This window comes from Hemitrygon akajei, chromosome 10 (genome assembly GCF_048418815.1).
Source record: "Hemitrygon akajei chromosome 10, sHemAka1.3, whole genome shotgun sequence".
In the NCBI taxonomy this organism is placed as follows: domain Eukaryota; kingdom Metazoa; phylum Chordata; class Chondrichthyes; order Myliobatiformes; family Dasyatidae; genus Hemitrygon; species Hemitrygon akajei.
Window position 1 is genome coordinate 46,308,933 of NC_133133.1, and position 21,948 is coordinate 46,330,880.

Sequence of the window (21,948 nt, forward strand, 5' to 3'; positions counted from 1 at the left end):
AACCAGAATATACTTCCTGCCAGTCCTCTTGCAAAACTTCGAATTAATCATTGAATGTGCATAGGAATGCTTCTGCACCTTTTTCCCTCAATCCTTTCAAAATGTGCGAATATAATCATTCCAGACCTGGGGTTTTATCGTCATTGAGTTTTTAAAAAATTTATATATCCCTTTTTACAATTTTAAAGGCACATTTCATTCTTTATTACATCATCCAATATCAGGTCCACATGTTTAATTTCCTTGCTATATACCTAAGTGAAATACTAATTTAATATTTCTGACATCTATCATTGTTCTAAACTTATTTTTTCACTGACATGTCTTGAAGTGTACATCCCAGGGTTCTGAAAGAGGTGGCTGAAGAGATCATGAAGGCATTATTAATGATCTTTCAAGAATCACTAGATTCTGGAATGATTCTGGAAGATTGGAAAATTGCAAATGTCATCCCACTCTTCAAGAAGGGAGAGAGGCAGAAGAAAGGAAACTATAGGCTGGTTAGTCCGACCTCAATGGTTGGTCAAATGATGTTAATGATTTAGTTAATGGAATTGATGGCTCCCTTTGTTGTAAAGTTTGCAGACGATATGATGATATGTGGAGGGGCAGGTAGTTTTGAGGAAGTAGAGAGGCTACGGAAGGACAGGCAGGTTAGGAGAATGGATAAAGAAGTAGCAGATGGAATACAACGTCGGGAAGTGTATGATTATGCACTTTGGTAGAAGAAAAGAAAGGGTTGACTATTTTCTAAATGGAGAGAAAATACAAAAAACTGAAGTACAAAGGGACTTGGGAGTCCTTGTGCAGGATTTCCTAAAGGTTAATTTGCAGGTTGAGTCTATGCTGAGGAAGGCAAATGTGATGTCAGCATTCATTTCAAGAAGATTGGAATATAAAAGCAAGTATGTAATGTTAAGATTTTATAAAACACTGGTGAGGCCTCATGGAATATTGTAAGCAAGTTTGGTCCCCTTATTTTAGAAAAGATGTGCAGAAACTGGAGGGGATTCAAAGGAGGTTCACGAAATGATTCAAGCTTGAATGACTTGTTATATGTAGAGCTTTTGATGGCTCTGGGTTTATATTCAGAAGAATGAGGGGTGACCTAATTGAAACCTATCGAATGGTGAGAGGTCTTGATGGTGTTCATGTGGAGAGGATGTTTCCTATGGTGGGAGAGTCAAAGAACAGAGGACACAACCTCAGAATGGAGATGAGGAGGAATTTCTTTAGGCAGAGGGTGGTGAATCTGTGGAATTCTTTGCTACAGGCAGCTGTGGAGGCCAAGTCTTTATGTATAATTAAGGCAGAGGTTGATAGATTCTTGATTGGTCAGGACGTGAAGGGATTCGAGGAGAGGCATGAGATTGAGGCTGCGAGGAGAACTGGATCAGCTGTGATGAAATGGCAGAGCAGATTCAATGGGCCAAATGGCAAGATTCTGCTCCTATATGTATGGTCTTATGGTCTAAAATATTTTACTATTTTGTTTTATGTTCTTCTATGATTTAATTTCATAGTTCCTTTTAGTCTTCTTGTTTTTGTGTTTCCTGACCTCATCTAATCCCTTAATTTTCTTTCTTGTAATGTACTCATCTGCAGTGTACATATTAATAATATTCCCCTTTCCTTATACTTAGTCATCACCTTATTTTTTTCATTCATAGCAATCTAATTAGTTCTTTCCATTTAGTGAAAAGTATTTTCCTTGTCCAAAAACTGTGGCTATAAATTTACTCTGAATTGATTAAATCTGACACGCTAAAATGTCATATCAGCATTTTGTTCCCAGGCTCAGAAATTCGTCCTGGTAGATAGAATGAATTTGGAGATGTCAGCTCAGTGCACTTTCACTGCTGTATGCTGCATTAGTGCCATTTACTTGATAGATATTTATAGGTATTGCTGTTTCTATTAGATGAAGCCACTCTCTTTGCTGCTTCTGTCAGTTATATCAACAGATGAACATAAGATTTGTAAGGAATATCTTTGCAGAGCAAAACGGATTTGATTTTCATGATGCTGTTTACAATCTCAAGTTTTCCCAAAGAGTTTAACAACCAATAAACTACTTTTGAAATGCAGTCAACAGTGCAGTTGACTCTCATCTGTCCTATGAGATACCCTTTTGGAAACTACTTTGACCTTCACTACATGGAATATAATATTTCATGAAGCCGACATGGCTTTAGCTCAAAAGAGTAGTTAAGGTCTGAGTATTGAATTCTGACCTTGCGAGCTATGCTTGCTTTCCAAAAGTAATTTTTAAAAATGTCATTGTAAGAAATATGGCAATATTTTCAACTCCCTCAGCAATAAGTTACCAGATAATCTATCCTAATAATGTTTAATGAAGGAAAAACATTGGCCAGAATACCACTGATAATTTCTGTGTTCTTCAATCCTGTCTCAAATTGTGCGATCTTTTATATCCACCTACTAGAGTAGATAAGACCCTGGATTAAGCATCTCAACTGAAAAAGGTCTCTCTCTTCTGTAATAGCCTAAATTTGTGTGCATACTTTAGCATTTATGATCTTTTTTTAATGACAAAGCCTGTTGAAAGTTCTGAGTTGTCTACTCCTGCACCAGCTCCTGATTTGCATGAAAAAATAGCATTCTGTGTTCTAATTCTCAGGGTGGTAGGTCCACAATTTTCCTTAACAATATATTTCTTTATTGAAATTGTATTGCATCATGAAAGGTTATGATACATGTTTGTAATAGTAAAACCAAAATTTCTGTATTCTTTTTAACAATCTTAATGAAGACTTTTCTATGTGAATTCTCAGGACTCTGCTCCTGCAGCTGCCTGAACATGTACCATTCTGTTTATATTGTTTTCATAATTCAGCTACCAAATACGTCACTTCACTTGTTTTCCATATTAGATTTCGTTGCCATGTCAAAACCCATTTCACCAAGTCCTGATATGTGTTGCTGTCGCCCCCTCTGTTTGTTTGCCATTCTCAAGTTTTTTGAGTTCTGCAATTTTGGAACTTCTGTAAAATACTGCAACATTAAATTTTGAAATTTCACCCCCTGCACCAAATTCATGAATTAATTATGGCAAATGGAGACGTGGTCCTTATAGCAAACCTAAGTGCTACTACTACATTATTAAACCATTCACCACCGGCGTTTGTTTATCTCTTAGCCAATATTGCTTCACTGCAGCCAATGCCTGTTTAAGAGCAAGAGCTAAATTTTGTGAGCAAGTCCGGTACCAAATAACTTTTGAATATCCAGAAATCCAAAACATCAATGATATACATTACCTGAAGAGTGCTATCAGGTTGCAAATTTCATGTTACTTACTGTTTGTATTTAACATTTCAGTAGATAGTTTATTAGTAACATTACCAGCACAACAGAGTTAAAAAGTCCTCCTGGATACAATGGGAGCTCGTTCAGGATTCGCAGATACTGCAGTTTGGCTTGTACTGTAGAAATCTGTATAAAACAAACAGGCTTTCAGCAAATTACCAGTAATATCAGAAAATAGTTGCTTAACAGAATCCATACTAATCAGACACCGAGTTGTGATTAAACAAGTACTTTTATGGATTGAAAACACATAGCAATATTTCACGGTCTTTTAACTTCACAGTTATTTAGCAAATTAATGTCAATTAAACATAAAATACTCAAAAAATACATCATAAGGAATATTTTTTGGAAAATGATGAATTTTTGGGATTAATTTGTAATAGAATTAGAAGCAGGGTTTTTTGGTTTTTTGGGATTAATTCTAATAGAATTAGAAGCTTTATTTGATTGACATATGTGAAGGTAAACTTGGTGTGAGAAAGGAGGTTAGGTGCATAAATCATGGCTTGAGTTATAAGATGGTTCTTCTTAATGGATGTGCTCTATATGAAGATCTTTTGCAAAGGATCTCTACTCACTTTGTACTGCATGCCAACTTCCAGTTGACAAAAAGTGGGCAAGAAGCTTCTACCAATAATGACAGTGATCCTCAGTGTAACATTAAAGATTCCAGAGCACTGATTTATACCTAAGTTGGGTTTTGAGTGATCTTCAAATTCATACAAGGAAGAATTTACATTTATAAAGCACCCTTAACATTATCAGGACATTCCAGATGTGGCAGCAATTCTTTGAATTTCTAATGTAACCCATTGGTATTCCTTTAATGCCACATCTTCAGTAAGCCAAAGGAAATATGGAGCCAATAATGGACACCACACCCTTGTCCCCTAAAGCGTTTTCTATATATCCAGCTCTGTGGGTCAAGCACTGTATGACAAGTGTAATTGAATTGAATTGAATTGACTTTATTTCTTACATCCTTCACATACAGGAGGAGTAAAAATCTTTACATCTCCATCTGAATGTGCTTTCACTTCTGGGTGTACAGGATTGACAATCAGGTTATATTGATTTATGTTCTTAGTCTGGGGAAATATGCATGCTTATACTGTCAGAATATAAGGGAAAATAGGTGAATTTGTTTCTTCTAAAAACCCTCTGTGATCACATGGATGGGATTGGACATTGCAAATGTGTGATAATCAGATAATTCAGCCTACTGAATCCATGCTACCTATTAAATACTCAATTAAACTGTCCGACACCAATTCCATTTTTATCTCTCCATCTTCACTTCCCTCAAATTCCAGCACTCACTATGGTATCTGTCGTTTGAATGTAGGAGTGAATTGGAACACCCTGAGGAAATTTGTGTGATTACGGGGGGAACACTTGCTGCCCGAAGTGCCAGCAGCTGTATTAGGCAGTAACTATAGGAGGAACATTCAGCCCGGGAGGGCAGGAGTAAACCTGGGTTACTCAGGCTGTGAGAGAGCAGCTCTACTAGTGATGCCCTTGTGAAATGACTCAGAAGCTGATAAATTCAGGAACACAATAATCTTCATCATCATCAGGGTTTGGTTGGCATTCTGCCCGCAAAAAGTATCAGATGTACCTTTACCACCACTGGTTTGTTAATCTTAGCTTCTGGACTCATCGCTCATTGGAAAGTTGCAGGGAGGAGTGTTGATCTTGGAAGGTTGATTGCACTTCAACCCCCTCTGCAAAGGAAGCCCTCCCTTCAGCCCCTCCCTACCTGTCCCTGGTGGCAGTGGAAATCCATGCAATCATGATGAAAACATCCTGGAATGCTGTTACACCTTCACAAAATGAATCTGGTCAGTGGTGCCCTTGTTCCCCAATTTCAATCCCTCTTTCAAGGACTGAGCTAGTCAGAATCAAGACTGCTTTTGAGTTGCCCAATATGGAACCAATTTACTGCTTGCTGGTTTTCCTTAAGTGAGCAATGGGCCTTAAAATATCCCTGACCTGTCTGCTGCCAGAGTGTTAGGTCAAAGGTTAATATTATTCCTTCTCCTCCTGGAACTCTGAATAAAGATACAACTGAACAAATTTAAGAAATATGAATGCACTCAAATGTGTCAATTTGGTTAGCTTCAATAATAGTTTTTAACTTCATAGCTATGTCTTGCCATAACACAGTTAAAAAGGTCCTACATGTTTATAGAGACACTTTATAAACAAACCTATACAGGAATTTTAAAAAAACGTGTCCTGCAAAAGCTCTTTTGCTGGTGAAACACATCTTGCTCTATTCATAATAAATGCAAGAAAAAAAGGTCAAACCTGGCAGTGGTTCATCTGGATTGGCCTAGCACTTTATTTTATGTAAGGGTCTTAATGGATCAGTATTTTGGCTTTCTGAATACATAGCATTGAATTATGACCGGCAGAAGGATTGCTACACAGTCTGTTTTACCAGTTCAGCATTTCTGCTGTGTTATAATATATCTGCTCTCCTCTCTCGACTCTCTCTTGTTTTACCTTTTTGCCTAAAGGACCTGGAGCTTGTGTTGCTTTGAGGTGATGTGACAGGATTTTCCTTGCATGCTTTTCCTTCATGTACATCAGAAGAGATGGTGGCAGGAACAGCTCTAGGCCCCATTCCTTCCTGGAGGATTTAACAGAGAAACAAATTGCATTCATTGCAGCAGAAGTTGGTGCCTGAGAATCTGGCAAATAATTATACTCTGACGGGAGCATTAGAGAATGTACAAAACATAAATGCAAGTTTTAGTCCATCAGTGCATATACTGTTCCTATATTTGAATATTGTGTCTGTCAGCATCGGAGAAAAATTTGACTGAAGTACGGTGGCTAATCTCAGGTACTGTGGTAAACTATGTATACCTGAATGGACACGCCCCTCTGCTGACTGCTCCTGTTGCTCCTCCCACAGACCCCTGTATAAAGGCGATTGGAGGCACTGCTCCTCCCTCAGTCTCCAAGATGTTGTGCTCCCTTTTTGCTGTTAATAAAAGCCTATCGTTCACTTCCAGTCTCTGAGAGTTATTGATGGTGCATCAGGTACGTCGACACTAGAGAGGTCTCATATACTTAGAAACAATAGATAAACTATTTTGCTCATGAATCCTCACTTCAGTAATGCACTGTGGAGAGATGGTTTGGTAGGGTCCAGACATCACTGAGACTTTCAGTAGATGCGAAATGGTACTGAGGTAGAAGTGGGTGGATTTTATATAGCTTCAATATTGCCCGTTTTTCTGTTGTACAGCAGAATTCCTGGTCTTTTGGAGGACAGAGTGTATAATGTTATATCATGTTATTATATTCCTGCCTCTACTAGCTCTCTGAACGGAGGGTGGGAGGTATTATTTATTTATTTATAGGTATAGCATGGTAACAGGCCCTGCCAGCCCAATGAGTCCAGGCTGCCCAATTATACCCATGTAGCCAATCAACATACTAACCCGTACGTCTTTGGAATGTAGAAGGAAACTGGAGCACCTGGAGGACAGCCATGTGGTCATGGGAAGAATGTATGAACTCCTTACAGACAGTTCCAGGGATTGAATCTGGGTCACTGGCACTACTGTGCTGTCCCAGCTCCCAATTGGTTAGTGCTGCTTAGGGCATCAGGGATATTTAAAACAAGAAAATTCAATTCTATCAATGCAATTGATCACATAACAGAAGTTTTAGAATTATTTTTGAGCAATTAGTATATCCGTTGTCAGGAGTGCTATAGGATTATTTCCTACAGCTGAATGTTGCAAAATCCAACATATTTTAATCTTTTTCCTTTATTACATCAAGACTTGATGGTATCAACTCATTCCTGGCTGGTCTCCCTCATTCTAACTCTTGAAAATTTGCAGGATCCTGCAACTTTGCTACTGCATACTAACTCACACCAAATTGTATTCGCTATGATTGAGAGTTAATTGAAAATCCAATTTTAGGATCCCAGACTTGTTTCATATCTACCTATGGTCCGAAACCTCTTTGATTTTGTAATTACTTCCAGTTCTATGTTTCTCTGCAATTTTTACACTTCTGCTACTGGAAATTTTTTAGCATCTCTGCACATTCACCTTTGTCAAGACTCTGGAATTCCCTAAAATTCTCTGCCTCTCTTTCCTTGTATAGATTACATCTTAAAACTTTAATAATTTGTGCTAATATTTCCTTTGCAATTGTAGGTTAATGATCATTAGCAGATAATATATCACCACCTTCTTAAGAACATTGGGGATGATAATAATAAATGGCCTTCCCAGTGATGCACACTTCTCAAAACATGAGTATTTCCTCTAAAGGATAGTGCCAATAGATACCACCACCCCAGGCTGCAGATTAAATGTTCTGTTTCTTCTTCAAAACTCATAAATCTAACACAAATGTTTAGGGTCCTTTCCTCTCTGCCTCCTGCATTAGAATGTTTCTCGTACTTTTTATTGACAAGAACTGGTGGGATATTCGAGATGTGATCCAACCATATGATTTGCTAATTTTTATTCCCGACACAAATTCTTCAGTAATTCAGTATCTCATTCATTTTGAAGATAAAAGCAATTGCAGAAAATGAAACAAAGTGCAGAAGTCTGGAAAAAGTCAGTGATGATCACTGAGTGATGCTCAAGAATGATCTGTGGAGCCAAAAGTTGTAAGTCAATTGGATCCAGTCCTCAGCTCAAAAGGTTGATTTATACATTTTGCCTTCAAATTCTGCTCGACCTGCTAAATTCTTCTTGTGTTCTTTTTTTTTTATTCCATTGGTTTCATTCGCTACTGTGAACTCTTTAGATTTGAAGTCTATATTGCGCCATCTCGGATCGCAAGACCCTGCAGCGGATAGTGAGGTCAGCTGAGAAGATCATCAGGGTCTCCCTTCCTGCCATCATGGGCATTTACACGACAAGCTGCATCCGCTAAGCAAACAGCGTTATGAAGGACCACATGCACCCCTCATACAAACTCTTCTCCCTCCTGCCGTCTGGGAAAAGGCACCGAAGCATTTGGGCTCTCACGGCCAGACTATGTAACAGTTTCTTCCACCAAGCTATCAGACTCCTCAATACTCAGGGCCTGGACTGGCACCTTACTGTCCCATTGTCCTGTTTATTATTTATTGTAATGCCTGCACTGTTTTGTGCACTTTATGCAATCCTGGGTAGGTCTGTAGTCTAGTGTAGTTGTTTTTTTTTCTCTCTCTCTGTTGTTTTTTTACGTAGTTCAGTCTAGTTTTTGTACTGTGTCATGTAACACCATGGTCCTGAAAAACGTCTCATTTTTACTATGTACTGTACATAGCAGTTATGGTCAAAATGATAATAAAAGTGACTTGACTTGACTATAAGACCATAAGACCACAAGACATAGCAGCAGAATTAGGCCATTCAGCCCATCGAGCCTGCTCAGCTATTCATTCATGGCTGATTTATTATACCTCAACTCCATTGTTCTGCCTTCTCCCATAACCTTTGATGCTCTGACTAATCAAGAATCTATCAATCTCTGCTATAATTATACTCGATACTTGGCATCCACAGCCATCCATGGCAATGAATTCCAGAGATTCACTAACCTCTGGCTAAAGAAGTTCCTCCTCATCTCTGTTATAAATGGAATCCCTCTACCCTGAGGCTGTGCCCTCTGGTCCTAGACTCACCCATTAGAAGAAGCATTGTCTTCACATCCTCTCTGTCTAGGCCTTTCAATATTTGATAGGTTTCAATGAAATCTCCCCTCCATCCCATTTCTAAATTCCAGTGTCTACAGATGAAGAACCATCAAACACACTTCATACATTAATTCTTTCATTCCTGGAATCATTCTTGAAAACCTCCTCTGAACCTTCTTCAATGCCAGCACATTTTTCCTTAGATAAGGGGTCCAAAACTGCTTGCAACACTCCAAGTGCGGTCTGACCAATGCTTTAAAGTTTAACTTGCAGGTTGAGCTGGTGATAAGGAACGGAAATGCAATGTTAACCTCAGCTCACACCCTTGCTTTTATATCCTAGTCGTGCTGAAATGAATGTTGACATTGCATTTGCCTTCCTTATCAGCAGCTCAACCAGCAAGTTAAACTTTAAGGAATTCTGCACAAGGACTCCAAAGTCCTTTTGAACCTCTGATTTTTGTATTTTCTCCACATTTAGAAAATAGTCTATGCCTTTATTCCTTCTACCAAGGTGCATGACCATACAGTTCCCTACGCTGTATTCCATCTGCCTCTTCTTTGCCCATTCTCCAAATCTGTCAAGTCCTTTTGCAGATTCCCTGCTTCCTTCAAACTTGTCTACAAACTTGGCCACAAGCCATCAATTCCATCATCCAAATCATTGACATAAATGTGAAAAGAAGCGGTCCCAGTACTGACCAATACGAAACAGCACTCGTCACTGGCATCCAAGCAGAATAGGCCTCCTTTATTTCCAATCTTTCCCTCCTGTAGATCATTGAATCTTCTATCTGTGCTAGTATCTTTCCTGTAATACCATGGCCACTTATCTTGTTAAGCAGGCTCATGTGTGGCACCTTGTCAAAAGCATTCTGAAAATTCAAGTAAACAATGTCCACTGACTCTCCTTTGTCCATCTTGCCTGTTACTTCCTCAAAGAATTCCAACAGATTTGTCAGACAAGATTTCACCTTAAGAAAACTATGCTGTCTTTGGTCTACTTTATCAAGTACCCCCAAATTCCCCAAAACCTCATTCTTAATAATAGACTCTCAACATCTACACAATGACTGAAGTCAGGCTAACTGGCCTATAATTTTCTTTCTTCTGGCTCCCTCCCTTCTTATGACATTTGCAATTTTACATTCCTCCGGAACCATTCCAGAACCTAGTGATTCTTGAAAGATCATTACCAAGGCCTCCACAATCTCTTCAGCTATCTCTTTTAGAACCCTGGGGTATAGTCCATCTGCTCCAAGTGATTTATCTACCTTCAGATTTTTCAGCTTCCCAGGTATCTGCTATTTTGCAATAGCAACAACACTCACTTCAACCCCCTGACACTTGAATTTCTGGCATCCTGCTATTGTCTTCCACAGTGACCACTGATGGAAAATACTAAGTATTTTGCTTCAATGAAGAATCATAATCTGGAAGAATACCCTGGTGTGACTTCCCATAATGCATCACTATGCCCTGTCTTAATAAATCCCATCTGCATTCTTTTGCCCACTTCCTCAGTTAATCAATGTTTTGTTACCTGAGAGAATTTTGTTCATTGTCCACTATAGTGCTTTTTTTCCGAACATGGTGTATTTTAATCTTGCATGCGTTAAATTTCATCCACTATTAGAGTTGCACAGCAGGGAAACATGGCCTTCAGTAGAACTTATCCATGCTGACCAAGGTGCCTGCCTGAAATAGTTCCATTTCCCTGCATTTGGCTTATGTCCATCAAAACTTCGCTATCCATGTCTAGGCACAAATGTCTTTTAAATGTTGCAATTTTACCTGCGTCAACCACTCTCCCTAGCAGCTCATTCCGTATACCCACCATTCTCTGAATGAAAACCTGCCCCTCTTTATCTTTTCCCTCTCACCTTAAACCTCTGCTGTCTAGTTTTATACTTCCCTACCCTGGGTAAAAGACTGTTACCAACCACCTTATCTACGCCCCTCATGATTTTATAAATTCTATAAGGTCACTCCTAATCTTCCTGTGGTCAGGGAGAAAACAGAACCGGTTTATCCAGTCTCTCCTTATAACTCCAGTCCTCCAGTCCCAGAAGTACCCTTGTGAATCTTTTCTTGCACCTTTCCTGCTCAATTAGATCTTTCCTATAGCATTGCAACTGGAACTGCACACAATATTTCATTTGCGGTCTCACCAATATCTTGTACAGCTGCAACATTATGTTCATATCATATGCCCTGATATCCATTTCCCTTCACAGATGCTGCCTGGCCTGCTGAGTTCCTCCAGCATTTTTGTGTTTGTGCCTTCTTCACCACCTTGTCTGTGTTGCTACTTTCTGGCAACTATGTCCATGTACCCCGGGTCTCCCTGACCTACAACACACCTATAGGTCCTGCCATTTACAAAGTACGCCCTTAATGCAATACTATGCCCTCTCATAATAAATTCCATCTGCCATTCCTTTGCCCTCTTTCTCAGTTAATCAATGTTTTGTTCTTACCTTAGACAACTTTGTTCATTGTCCACTATAGTGCTATAGTTGAGAATTCTACTTTTTACATATTTTGTTCAAACTATTCTGTAACTGTTGAAAACTTTTGATTTACAGCACCAGTTGGTTTGGAATCAGCTGTAGTTCTTATTGCCTGAGAACTAATGAAACCTAATATTGGAAATAGGAGTGGTCTTAGCACTAAGACATAAAGATGCCGAAGTAAAAAAAAATCTAACTGCCCATGCTGGAAACCCAAATTAAAAACAGAAGGTTTTGAAAATGTTTAGCAGCTCATGTGACAGTCCCTAAATAGATGATCTGCTAAACAATACTCTCTCTTTGTTCTCACTTACCAAGTTCTCAGAATTTGAGGTACACGTTGTAATTGTGTTGTCCGCCTGGGCTTTCACTCAAAGTCAAAGAGAATGTTGGTCTGACAGGGTGTTTCCTTATGATTCTTTATCGATTATATAATTTACTTATTTGTTTCGTTGAATATTCATTATGTTGAAAATGACTTTAATCAGCATTCTTAGTTTTCTAGGAGGAGCTACCATTATTAATGTCAGTGCAATCCAAGCAGAAATGGCCACTAAGCTGAAAATTGAGTCACAGAGACATAAGACAGTTACAGGACCTCTGGCTCACCACCGCTGTGCTGACCATTGTAGCCATCAATAGTAATTACATTTATGTGCATTAGGTCGATACACTTTGATGCCTTTGAAAGATCAGGGATTTTAAATTACAACCCAAAGCACTAGTGTTCCCATTTAACAGCTTTAATGATTTAAGAATACATTCATGCAACTGTCAGGATTAGGATTGGCCCAGAAATTGGCAATGTTAAATTCTGGGATGCATATTTTCTAGGGTGTACATACATATGCTTTTTGCTTTTCATACTTAAAATACTGAAATTACTGAGAAACTGACTATTCATGCTAATGAAACTGAAAAAGCACAGTACAGTCTTTTAAAGTCATTTTTAGTTTAGGGAAATATAGGTGGAGAAATGGATACCTGCTAACATGCTCAGTTTTGGCAATAAAGTCCATTTTCAGCTGTATTGGTAAAATGACACCAACACAACAACCTTTAATGAATGCAGTAACAGAACGAAAATTTGAAACAATTATGTTCTTTTACAGTTAGATTGTGTGATTCAAGGCAGAATTAAATATTATGCAAATTATTTTTTTACATGAATCTTGAACTATCACCTAGCCAGGCCTATTCTAAGCACTCTTGCATACAATTTCTCAACTGCTGCTGGTTTTAAATTGCATTACTTTCAGATCATGTTGAATATTATCATCCTACTGTTGCAGTATCCAAGGACTGGTAAGACTTCTATTTGCTAACAATTTCTGGGTTACTGCTGAACAGAAAACAACATGAGTATTGCCTTAAGAAACACTTAAGAACAACCGTTATGACTCCTGAAATCTTTGGGACTTTAATTGTTTATGCTAACTGTGGCAAGTATTGGTAGTAATGTAGGTAATCTGTTGTTTGTCTCCAATTTGTGCAGATTTTCCTTAATTTCCTATGTGAAAATTAAAGGCTATTTGAGATATTTATTTGTAATGTTGTGGCGACCCACTTCCTAGCGCACTCGAACCGGCTCACAAATAGCCAGCGCGCCGGCATAAAGGCCAGTCCCAAAAGGGCGCCAGGTCTGCTTCACCAACAAAGGGAAAAGCCCGCGCGGGACTGTGAATACGTGCCCCCTACAGCATCCGCGCGCGGGACAGGACTGTGAATACGTGCCCCCTACAGCATCCGCGCGCGGGACAGGACTGTGAATACGTGCCCCCTACAGCATCCGCGCGCGGGACAGGACTGTGAATACGTGCCCCCTACAGCATCCGCGCGCGGGACAGGACTGTGAATACATGCCCCCTACAGCATCCGCGCCCGGGGAGGGCGGGATCAGGGAGGCTTTAAAGCGAGGCCTCGAAGTTCGAATAAAATCTTTTTTAACTGCAGTTTACCGACTCCGTGTCGTTATTTCAGCGCTGTGTGTAGCACACCGCTACAATGTTACTATTTCATATGTCAACTGTTCCTGAATTAATGACATGATTGGAAGGTGGTTTTCTTCTCCTTGCCCACTCTCAGCTCACATTGTTCTTCCTGTAACAGTGAGGAGGCGAGGGGCGAGCAGGAAGGAAACGGAGTACTCAGTCTATGCAGAGCAATGTGATCTCTATATTGTTTATTCCTCCTCCTCAATTCATGTTATTCAGTCTCCCCTCCATTTATACTGGTCTGTTATTAGTTCATATTGAATTTTCTAATTCTCACTTGCACTTCGTAAAATATTGCTGGTTCTTCATTTTTACTGTGTCTAAATCCTGGAACTTCCTATTCAACAGCACTGTGGGAATATCAGTACCAAAGGGACAGCAGGCAGGTCACCTCACTCATCACCTTCTCAATGGACTGACAGCTTCACAGAATATTAATATAGAAAATCAATGCTGTTTTCTTTCTTTCTTTCCCATCTATATTCCCCTTTACTTACCATTTCAGTGCAATTCTTGTTTTTGAAGAACTTAAACAATTTGATATTACTGATACAGACAATTATAAATCCCACCCTTAGTATGCCTCTGTGCAATACCTAGAACAGTAGCAGTTCGGAGCTGAAAATGGACTGAAGGGCGTTAGAAGCAGCACTGGGAGAGGGGAGTTTTGGGAGACTTTGAGAGGTTGTTAGAGAAAAAATTATTTCGCTTGTTTTCAGTCATTGAAAAATGAATAACATTCAAAGAAATCTGACTGCTTCTGTGGTCCATTTCCCCTGATTGTTAATAATTCATGTAACTGAGACTTTTTATGACTCTTGATATCTAAATACCCAGAACATCAATTCCATGAATCAGTTTGCTTTTCAGCGGGATATTATCTCTCTAAGATTCTTTCCTGCTGACCTTACATGGAGTCTTTCGGCTGCACATTACCTTGGCCATTTTTACTCAAACTGTGGACTACAATCTGAGCTTCAATTCATTATTTGGTTTCCTTTTAGTCCTCCGATACCTTCAGGTTAAGTTCTTCTTTATCTGGTTCTCTTTCTGTCAGCTGGAGCTGACTGGAGTCTCTTTTATTTACCTTCTCACAAGAAGCACATGATTAGAAACAATATTGCATCTTTTATTTTCAGTCCATGAAGCTTTAAGAAAAAGGCACAAGTGTATTGGGATTTAATTTGCCTTTTATGTACATACTTTTGCTGAATATTCTGTTTCTTAAAAATTCCAGAAGATTTAATTGTATAATTTTAGACATCTTTGCATGCTAAAATCAGATATTATGAAAAGGAAACCTTACAGCTCAGGTTAACCAAAATGTTCTGGTGATCCTAATTCTCAGTTGTCTCATGCTCAGTGAATTATATCCCGGGACATGTCCTTTGCTGCTAAGCAGAAGGACTGTGTGGTTCAAGTAGGTTGCTTATTACCATCTTTGTAACAGTAATTAGAGAGGGTCAATTAATGCTGGACTTGCTAGCCATACACACATGCTGAAAAATGAGTGAATACTTACTCAACGTTTCTGAGGGTGATCTTCTGATTGGTTCTTGCACTGGAGACCGTGATGTAGATATGCAGCGCAGTCAATTTCAGCATTATATTTTCTGCTAAGTCGCCACTGAATCGTTCTTTCATCACATCACTGCAGCTCTGCAGAAGGGAAGTAAAAACTTCTGAAGTTATTCAGTAGATACTAGTAACAGAAATGCACCTTTGACACCCTCAAATTCCCCATCTGCTCTCGGGAAACCATTGATTTTTGGTGGGGTAAGTTGCCTCATGGCATTTTTCTCAAGAGATAGTTTTCACATGTTAAACTGGAGAGGAGGATGTTGTCAAGCCTTTTGAGAAAAGGAGAAAGGGCGGGTTGGCTGGGAGGTGAGGGAGCTGTGGTGAGTAGATGTGGAAGGTGGGAAATTGGAGTTACGTCATTCTCAGTCATAATGAGTTGACTATTTATTCCTCTCCATAGATGCTGCCTGACCTGCTGAATTCATCCAGCATTTTGATGTGTTACTTTTCCAGTCCTGTCTTCACTTGACACAAATCTGCAGTATATATGAAATGCATAGCAGGAGTCAAAAGACAGAAAATAAAACAAGTTTTACTTAATTTGCTAATCCATAGTTTCGAAGCACAGAAGTGAATGAAACTAATTCAAACTATTCCTTGCTTCTGCTAAGAGTTTCCTAAATCAGCATAGAACAATTTAACCTTGGAATCAGTTTGCCACATGAAAGCTGCACGCCCTAGGGCTTGAGATCCATTTCTCCATTTGACTATTGAGGAAAGATTACCATTTTTTTGCACTAATTACAGAATGCACCATATAATGTTGCTGATATTCTTTATATTGGTGTGAATGCCATGTAGATGTTCTCCTCACTTTATGCAGTGCATTTCTTAGCTCTGTTACAGTTACTCACCAGCTGTTTTTCACTAATTAACATACTCACTGTGCTTCATGAGACCATGCTCCTCCATGTTGAACAACTCATGGAAGAAGCACTGAAAAATCTACATTGGTAGGGAGTCTCCAAAGTCTATCACCAAAAGTGGCTTGCAAGCACCATCAATGACCAAGTTGGTTGAGTCCTAAAGGACACAGATACCAAACTGGATCAATGAGAGGTAATGAATAAACATACAGTACTGTGCAAAAGTCTTAGGCACATACAGTATATATATGTAGCTAGAGTGCCTAAGACTTTTGTACAGTATATTTATCAACATGGAGTGGAGAGTGAGTTTGTAAATCTGGCAGGACCAAAGGATGTTGGGAATGGCGAGGGTGAAGCGCTTTGGGAGGAGTGTGGTATAGGTGGCATGGAAGGAATGCCAGGTGTGGCGATGGTGTGGGTGCAGACACACCTAGTCTTGAGACACCAGGCAAGGTTATTTGATTCCAAACAGTTGGTTTATTAATCATTTCAGAATATCTCTGTGGTGTTTTCCACTCCCTCCCTTCTCCCTTCTCTTTTTCCCAGCCATGATTCCCCTCTCTACTCTCTTCAAACCCAGTCCACAATAGAGACCCATTGCAGAATCAGGTTAATCATCACCCATATATGTGATGAAATTTTATTTTTTGTGTGGTAGTAGTACAGTGCAATACATAAAATTACTACAGTACTGTGCAAAAGTCTTAGGTGCCCTTCCATGTGCCTAAGCCTTTTGCACAGTACTCTACTGAAACACTACAGTTGCGCTAAATTGGATAGACTCTGAATAGGTTTTGCACTCAAATCTAGGTATTGATGAGTGTTCTGGACCATTACCAGCAGAGAAATGTACACAATACAATCTATAATGTTATGACCTGGCATATATATATATATATATATATATATCTCTCTCTCTCTCTCTCTCTCTCTCTCTCTCTCTCTCTCTCTCTCTCTCTCTCTCTCTCTCTCTCTCTCTCTCTCTCTCTCTCTCTCTCTCTCTCTCTCTCCTATTACAGTGAAGCAAGGGATAACCTTGATTTAATTTAAAAGACCTAGTGAACTTTTATCATAGGATATTTAAAATGCTATCAGATGTAATACATAGAAAATAAGATGCAACAGGCAGCTAAGAGGTCCCACAATCAACACATCAAATCTAAGTTCTGTAGTCTGACCACATTAATTATGTAATTGAAGAGAGAAGGCAGCTCTACGAATTCCATCTTTTTTGGTGGAGTAGTTCACCATGAGTTTGGTACAGACACAGCTGAAACATCAACAACTGTGGACGGTCAGTTATGCTGCACAGATGATATGTTTTGGCTTCATTTGTCAGCTCCATCATAGGCACTAGCCTCTGTAGTATACAAGACATCTTTTTGGAGCGGTGCCTCAAAAATGCAGTATCTATCATTAAGGACCCCCACCACCCAGGACGTGTCCTCTTCTCATTATTAACATTAGGAAGGAAGTACAGAAGACACACATGCAGAGATTCAGGAACAGCTTTTTTCCCTCTGCCATCTGATTTTTGAATAGTCATTGAAACCATGAGCATTACCTCACTACGCTTTTGTTTCTGTTTTTGCATTACTTCTTTAACTTTGCCAAGACCATTCAGCTCCAGACTGCCTCGTACTCTTGTTTCAAATATAGACAAAAAGACAAGTGACAAATCAAGTCCTTTTTCACTTCCAGTTGCCTGGGGAAATTCAGTGTTTATATGTAACTCTCCAGGCTAAACAGTTTGGGGCTGATGTTGGCACAGAATTAACCACTACCTCTTCATTTCTGAGCATGCCTGAATATCTGGATGCCCTTGCCCAGCATTACCCATGGAGACTGCCTCCTGTTAGAAGGGTATTAAGATGGCATTCTAAATGAAGCTGTATCTCAGCCTGAAGAAATAAGATAGTTGGACTAGGCTGGGAGTGGAAGTGGGGAGACAGCCAAGAGATGCTGGTCACAGTAAAAATTAATTTAAGTTGTACTCCTAAAAAAGTACCGTAGATTAGGAAGATATACATTGTTGTATTGCATAGAAAAACAGATGCAAGCCTACAATTTCTTGTCAACTAGAAATGTAAACACTGGACTATAAACACTAAAGAAATTCTATTCCTATTTATTTTAAGTGTTAATATATCTACTAAGATAGCAAACAACTCAGATCAACAAATTAAACATTCATGTGTAAACATCACGCAACATAATTTTTAACCTTCCAAGAGACATAGGTCCATAAAAGGGTAAATTTATTTTATTAGAGATATCCATGTTATCACTTAAAGTTATTAATTAACTGACAGTAATATCAGGAATTCTGGAGTAAAAACAGACCTTGTTGAAGTATGAGGTGCTGTGGGAGATTATTTCTTATGATAAAGAAAATATACATAATTTTATTGATACCTTGGTCATGACTATATAACAAGATGGAATATTGATTGAGTTTGTTTGTAAGCTATTGCTTTGCAGTTGATTAGCTCGGATAAGTGCAGTCTTTAATGGGATGATGTCATCTTCAGGAGGAAGGGATATTGATCTAGTGAACATGATTGAATTTACCTACATGCACATTTCTGTGCAATGTTTTGTAGCAGAGCGTTTGGAATAAGACGGATAATGTTGCACTTGTGTAGAATGGGAAAGTTATTAACTGAGAATTTGGATAAAAAAGGTTTTAATGTTGAAAAGAAAAAAATTTAGATGTTAAGAAATCTAAACTTATATGTTTATAGAACAAGGTCTCAGCAATCAAGCAATATTTTGGTGCAACTTCCTGATTTTGTAATTTTTTCATAAAGTATATGCTTTTCCTGTCATTACTTAGTTTTTGTCAACACAGTCAGAGACAATAAAAAGCTAATTATTCCTATGTAGCGATGTACTACATACAGAGCCAGAGATGACACACAGTCAGTAAGCCGTTTCGAGACTAGTTTATTCAAACTTCGCGGCGCTGGCATTTAATCCCTAGCGCCCGCCCTCTCTGGGCGGAAATGACGTCAGAGGTGCATTACCAACGTCTCTCCCCACATGCTGGCTATTTGTGAGTCGGTTCACCTGCGCAGAAGGTGGGTCGCCACATAGATAGATAGATAGATAGATAGATAGATACTTTACCCCCCCAATGTCCACAGTCTGGATCAGCCTCTGTTTGGGAGGTCTGCCTCTGCACCACGGTGCCTGAACCTCGACCGGCTGCGTCAAGTCCACATGGGCTGGTTTGAGCCGGTCCACCATGAAAACCTCCTCTTGCCCCCCAATGTCCAGAACGTACGTGGACCTTCTGTTGTTGATCACCTTGAACGGCCCCTCGTATGGCTGCTGTGGCGGTGCCTGGTGTCCACCCTTTCGTACAAACACAAACTTACAGTTCTGCAGGTCTTTGGGTACATGGGTCGGGGTCTGTCCGTGCTGTGAAGTCGGTACGGGGGCCAGGTTGCCGAGCCTTTCGCGTAGCCTGTCCAGGGCTGCTGCGGGTTCTTCCTCTTGCCCCCCTTGGGGCTGGTATGAACTCTCCTGGGATGGCCAGGGGTGCGCCGTACACCAACTCGGCCGACGAGGTGTGCAGATGGGCACTGTGTGAATTCCCAGCAGGACTCAAGGAAGCTCGTCCACCCAGTTAGGTCCTCTCAGGCGGGCCATGAGAGCTGACTTCAAGTGACGGTGGAAGCGTTCCACTAGTCTGTTCGACTGTGGGTGGTAGGCAGTGGTGTGGTGCAGCTGCGTTCCCAACAGGCTGGCCACAGCCGACCACAGGCTGGAGGTGAACTGGGTGCCTGTCGGAGGTAATGTGGGCCAGTACCCCGAAGCGTGCTACCCAGGCTGCAATCAGTGCTCGGGCGCAGGAATCGGCAGATGTGTCAGTGAGCGGGACCGCCTTTGGCCATCTAGTGAACCAGTCTACCATAGTTAGGAGGTACCGCGCTCCTCGGGACACTGGTAGGGGGCCCACGATATCCACATGAATGTGGTCGAACCTCCGGTGGGTGGGTTCGAACTGCTGTGGCGGGGCTTTAGTGTGCCACTGCACCTTGACTGTTTGGCACTGCGCACACATTCTGGCCCATTCACTGACCTGCTTGCGAAGTCCGTGCCACGCAAATTTGCTGGAGACCAGCTGGACGGTTGTCCTGATAGATGGGTGCGCCAAACCGTGTATGGAGTCGAAAACTCGCCGCCTCCAGTCTGCCGGGACGATGGGGCGAGGTTGGCCGGTAGCCACGTTGCACAGGAGGGTCCTCTCACCTGGGCCTACGAGAAAGTCCTGCAGCTGCAAACCCGAGACTGCAGTCCTGTAGCTGGGCATCTTGTCGTCTGCCTGCTGCGCCTCCGCCAGTGCTGCATAGTCCACCCCCAGGAACAGGGCCTGGACAGCTGGTCTGGAGAGTGCGTCCGCCATGACGTTGTCCTTTCCCGAGACATGCTGGATGTCCATCATGTACTCGGAGATATAGGACAGATGTCGCTGCTGGCGAGCCGACCAGGGATCGGACACCTTCGTGAACGCGAAGGTCAACGGTTTGTTCACCTTCGTGAACGCGGTGAACGGCCTGCCTTCTAAGAAGTACCTGAAATGCCGGATTGCCAGATACAGTGCCAACAGCTCCCGGTCGAAAGCACTGTACATGAGTTTGGGTGGTCATAGATGCTTGCTGAAGAACGCCAGGGGTTGCCAGCGCCCCTCGATGAGCTGTTCCAGCACCCCACCGACTGCTGTGTCGGATGCGTCCACCGTGAGTGCGGTCGGAACGTCCGTTCTGGGGTGCACCAGCATCGTGGCATCTGCCAAGGCTTCCTTGGCTTTAACGAAAGCAGCTGCGGCCTCCTCGTCCCAAGTAATGTTCTTGCCTTTACCCGACATCAGGGTGTACAAAGGGCGCATAATACAGGCTGCTGAAGGGAGGAAACGGTGGTAGAAGTTCACCATACCAACAAACTCCTGCAGGCCTTTGACCGTGTTGGATCGGGCAAAGTGGTGGATCGCGTCTACCTTGGCGGGCAGAGGTGTCGCCCCGTCTTTGGTAATCCTGTGGCCCAGGAAGTCAATGGTATCGAGACCGAACTGGCATTTGGCCGGGTTGATCGTGAGGCCGAAATCACGCAGGTGGGAGTAGAGCTGGCGGAGATGAGACAGATGCTCCTGGCGACTACTGCTGGCTATAAGGATGTCGTCCAAATAGATGAACGCAAAGTCCAGGTCGCGTCCCACTGCATCCATTAGCCGGTGGAACGTCTGTGCGGCATTCTTCAGGCTGAATGGCATTCGGAGGAACTTGAACAGGCCGAATGGGGTGATGAGTGCTGTTTTGGGGATGTCTTCAGGGTGCACCGGGATTTGTTGGTATCCCCGGACGAGGTCTACTTTGGAAAAGATTCTTGCCCCGTGCAGGTTTGTTGCAAAGTCCTTTATGTACGGCACGGGGTAGCAGTCTGGAGTGGTAGCCTCGTTCAGTCTGCGGTAGTCGCCGCATGGTCTCCAACCCCCGGTTGCTTTGGGCACCATGTGCAGGGGGGAGGCCCATGGGCTGTCGGACCTCCGTACGATCCCCAATTCCTCCATCCTCTTGAACTCTTCCTTCGCCAGGCAGAGCTTTTCCGGGGGGAAGCCTTTGTGCGCAGGCGTGGAGGGGTGGTCAATGGGTCGGAATGTGGGGCTGTACCCCGTGTCTGGGCATGGCTGCCGTGAACTGCGGTGCCAGAATCGATGGAAAGTCCGCCAGGATTCTGGTGAATTTGTTGTCCAACAGCGTGATGGAGTCCAGGTGTGGGACCGGCAACTTGGCTTCACCCAGGGAGAAAGTCTGGAAAGTCTCGGCATGTACCAGTCTTTTCCCTTGCAAGTCGACCAGCAGGCTGTGAGCTCGCAAGAAGTCCGCCCCCAGGAGTGGTTGGGCCACGGCGGCCAGTGTGAAGTCCCTCGTGAACCGGCTGGCGCCGAACTGCAGCTGCACTGTGCGGGTGCCATAGGTCCGTATCGTG

At 41.6% G+C, this 21,948-nt stretch overlaps 1 protein-coding gene across 8 annotated transcripts in view; it reads right to left on the bottom strand.

Annotated features, from left to right (window-relative positions):
• Positions 1–21,948, bottom strand: part of frmpd3 (FERM and PDZ domain containing 3) — a 465,297-nt gene that overhangs the window by 49,639 nt on the left and 393,710 nt on the right. For all 8 annotated transcript variants that reach the window (XM_073058178.1, XM_073058175.1, XM_073058177.1 and 5 more), the window contains 3 exons: positions 15,030–15,166; positions 5,842–5,968; positions 3,367–3,456 (listed from right to left, as the gene is read on the bottom strand). In XM_073058178.1, coding sequence (XP_072914279.1) covers positions 3,367–3,456; positions 5,842–5,968; positions 15,030–15,166 — 354 coding nt within the window. The remainder of the gene's footprint in view (positions 1–3,366; positions 3,457–5,841; positions 5,969–15,029; positions 15,167–21,948) is intronic.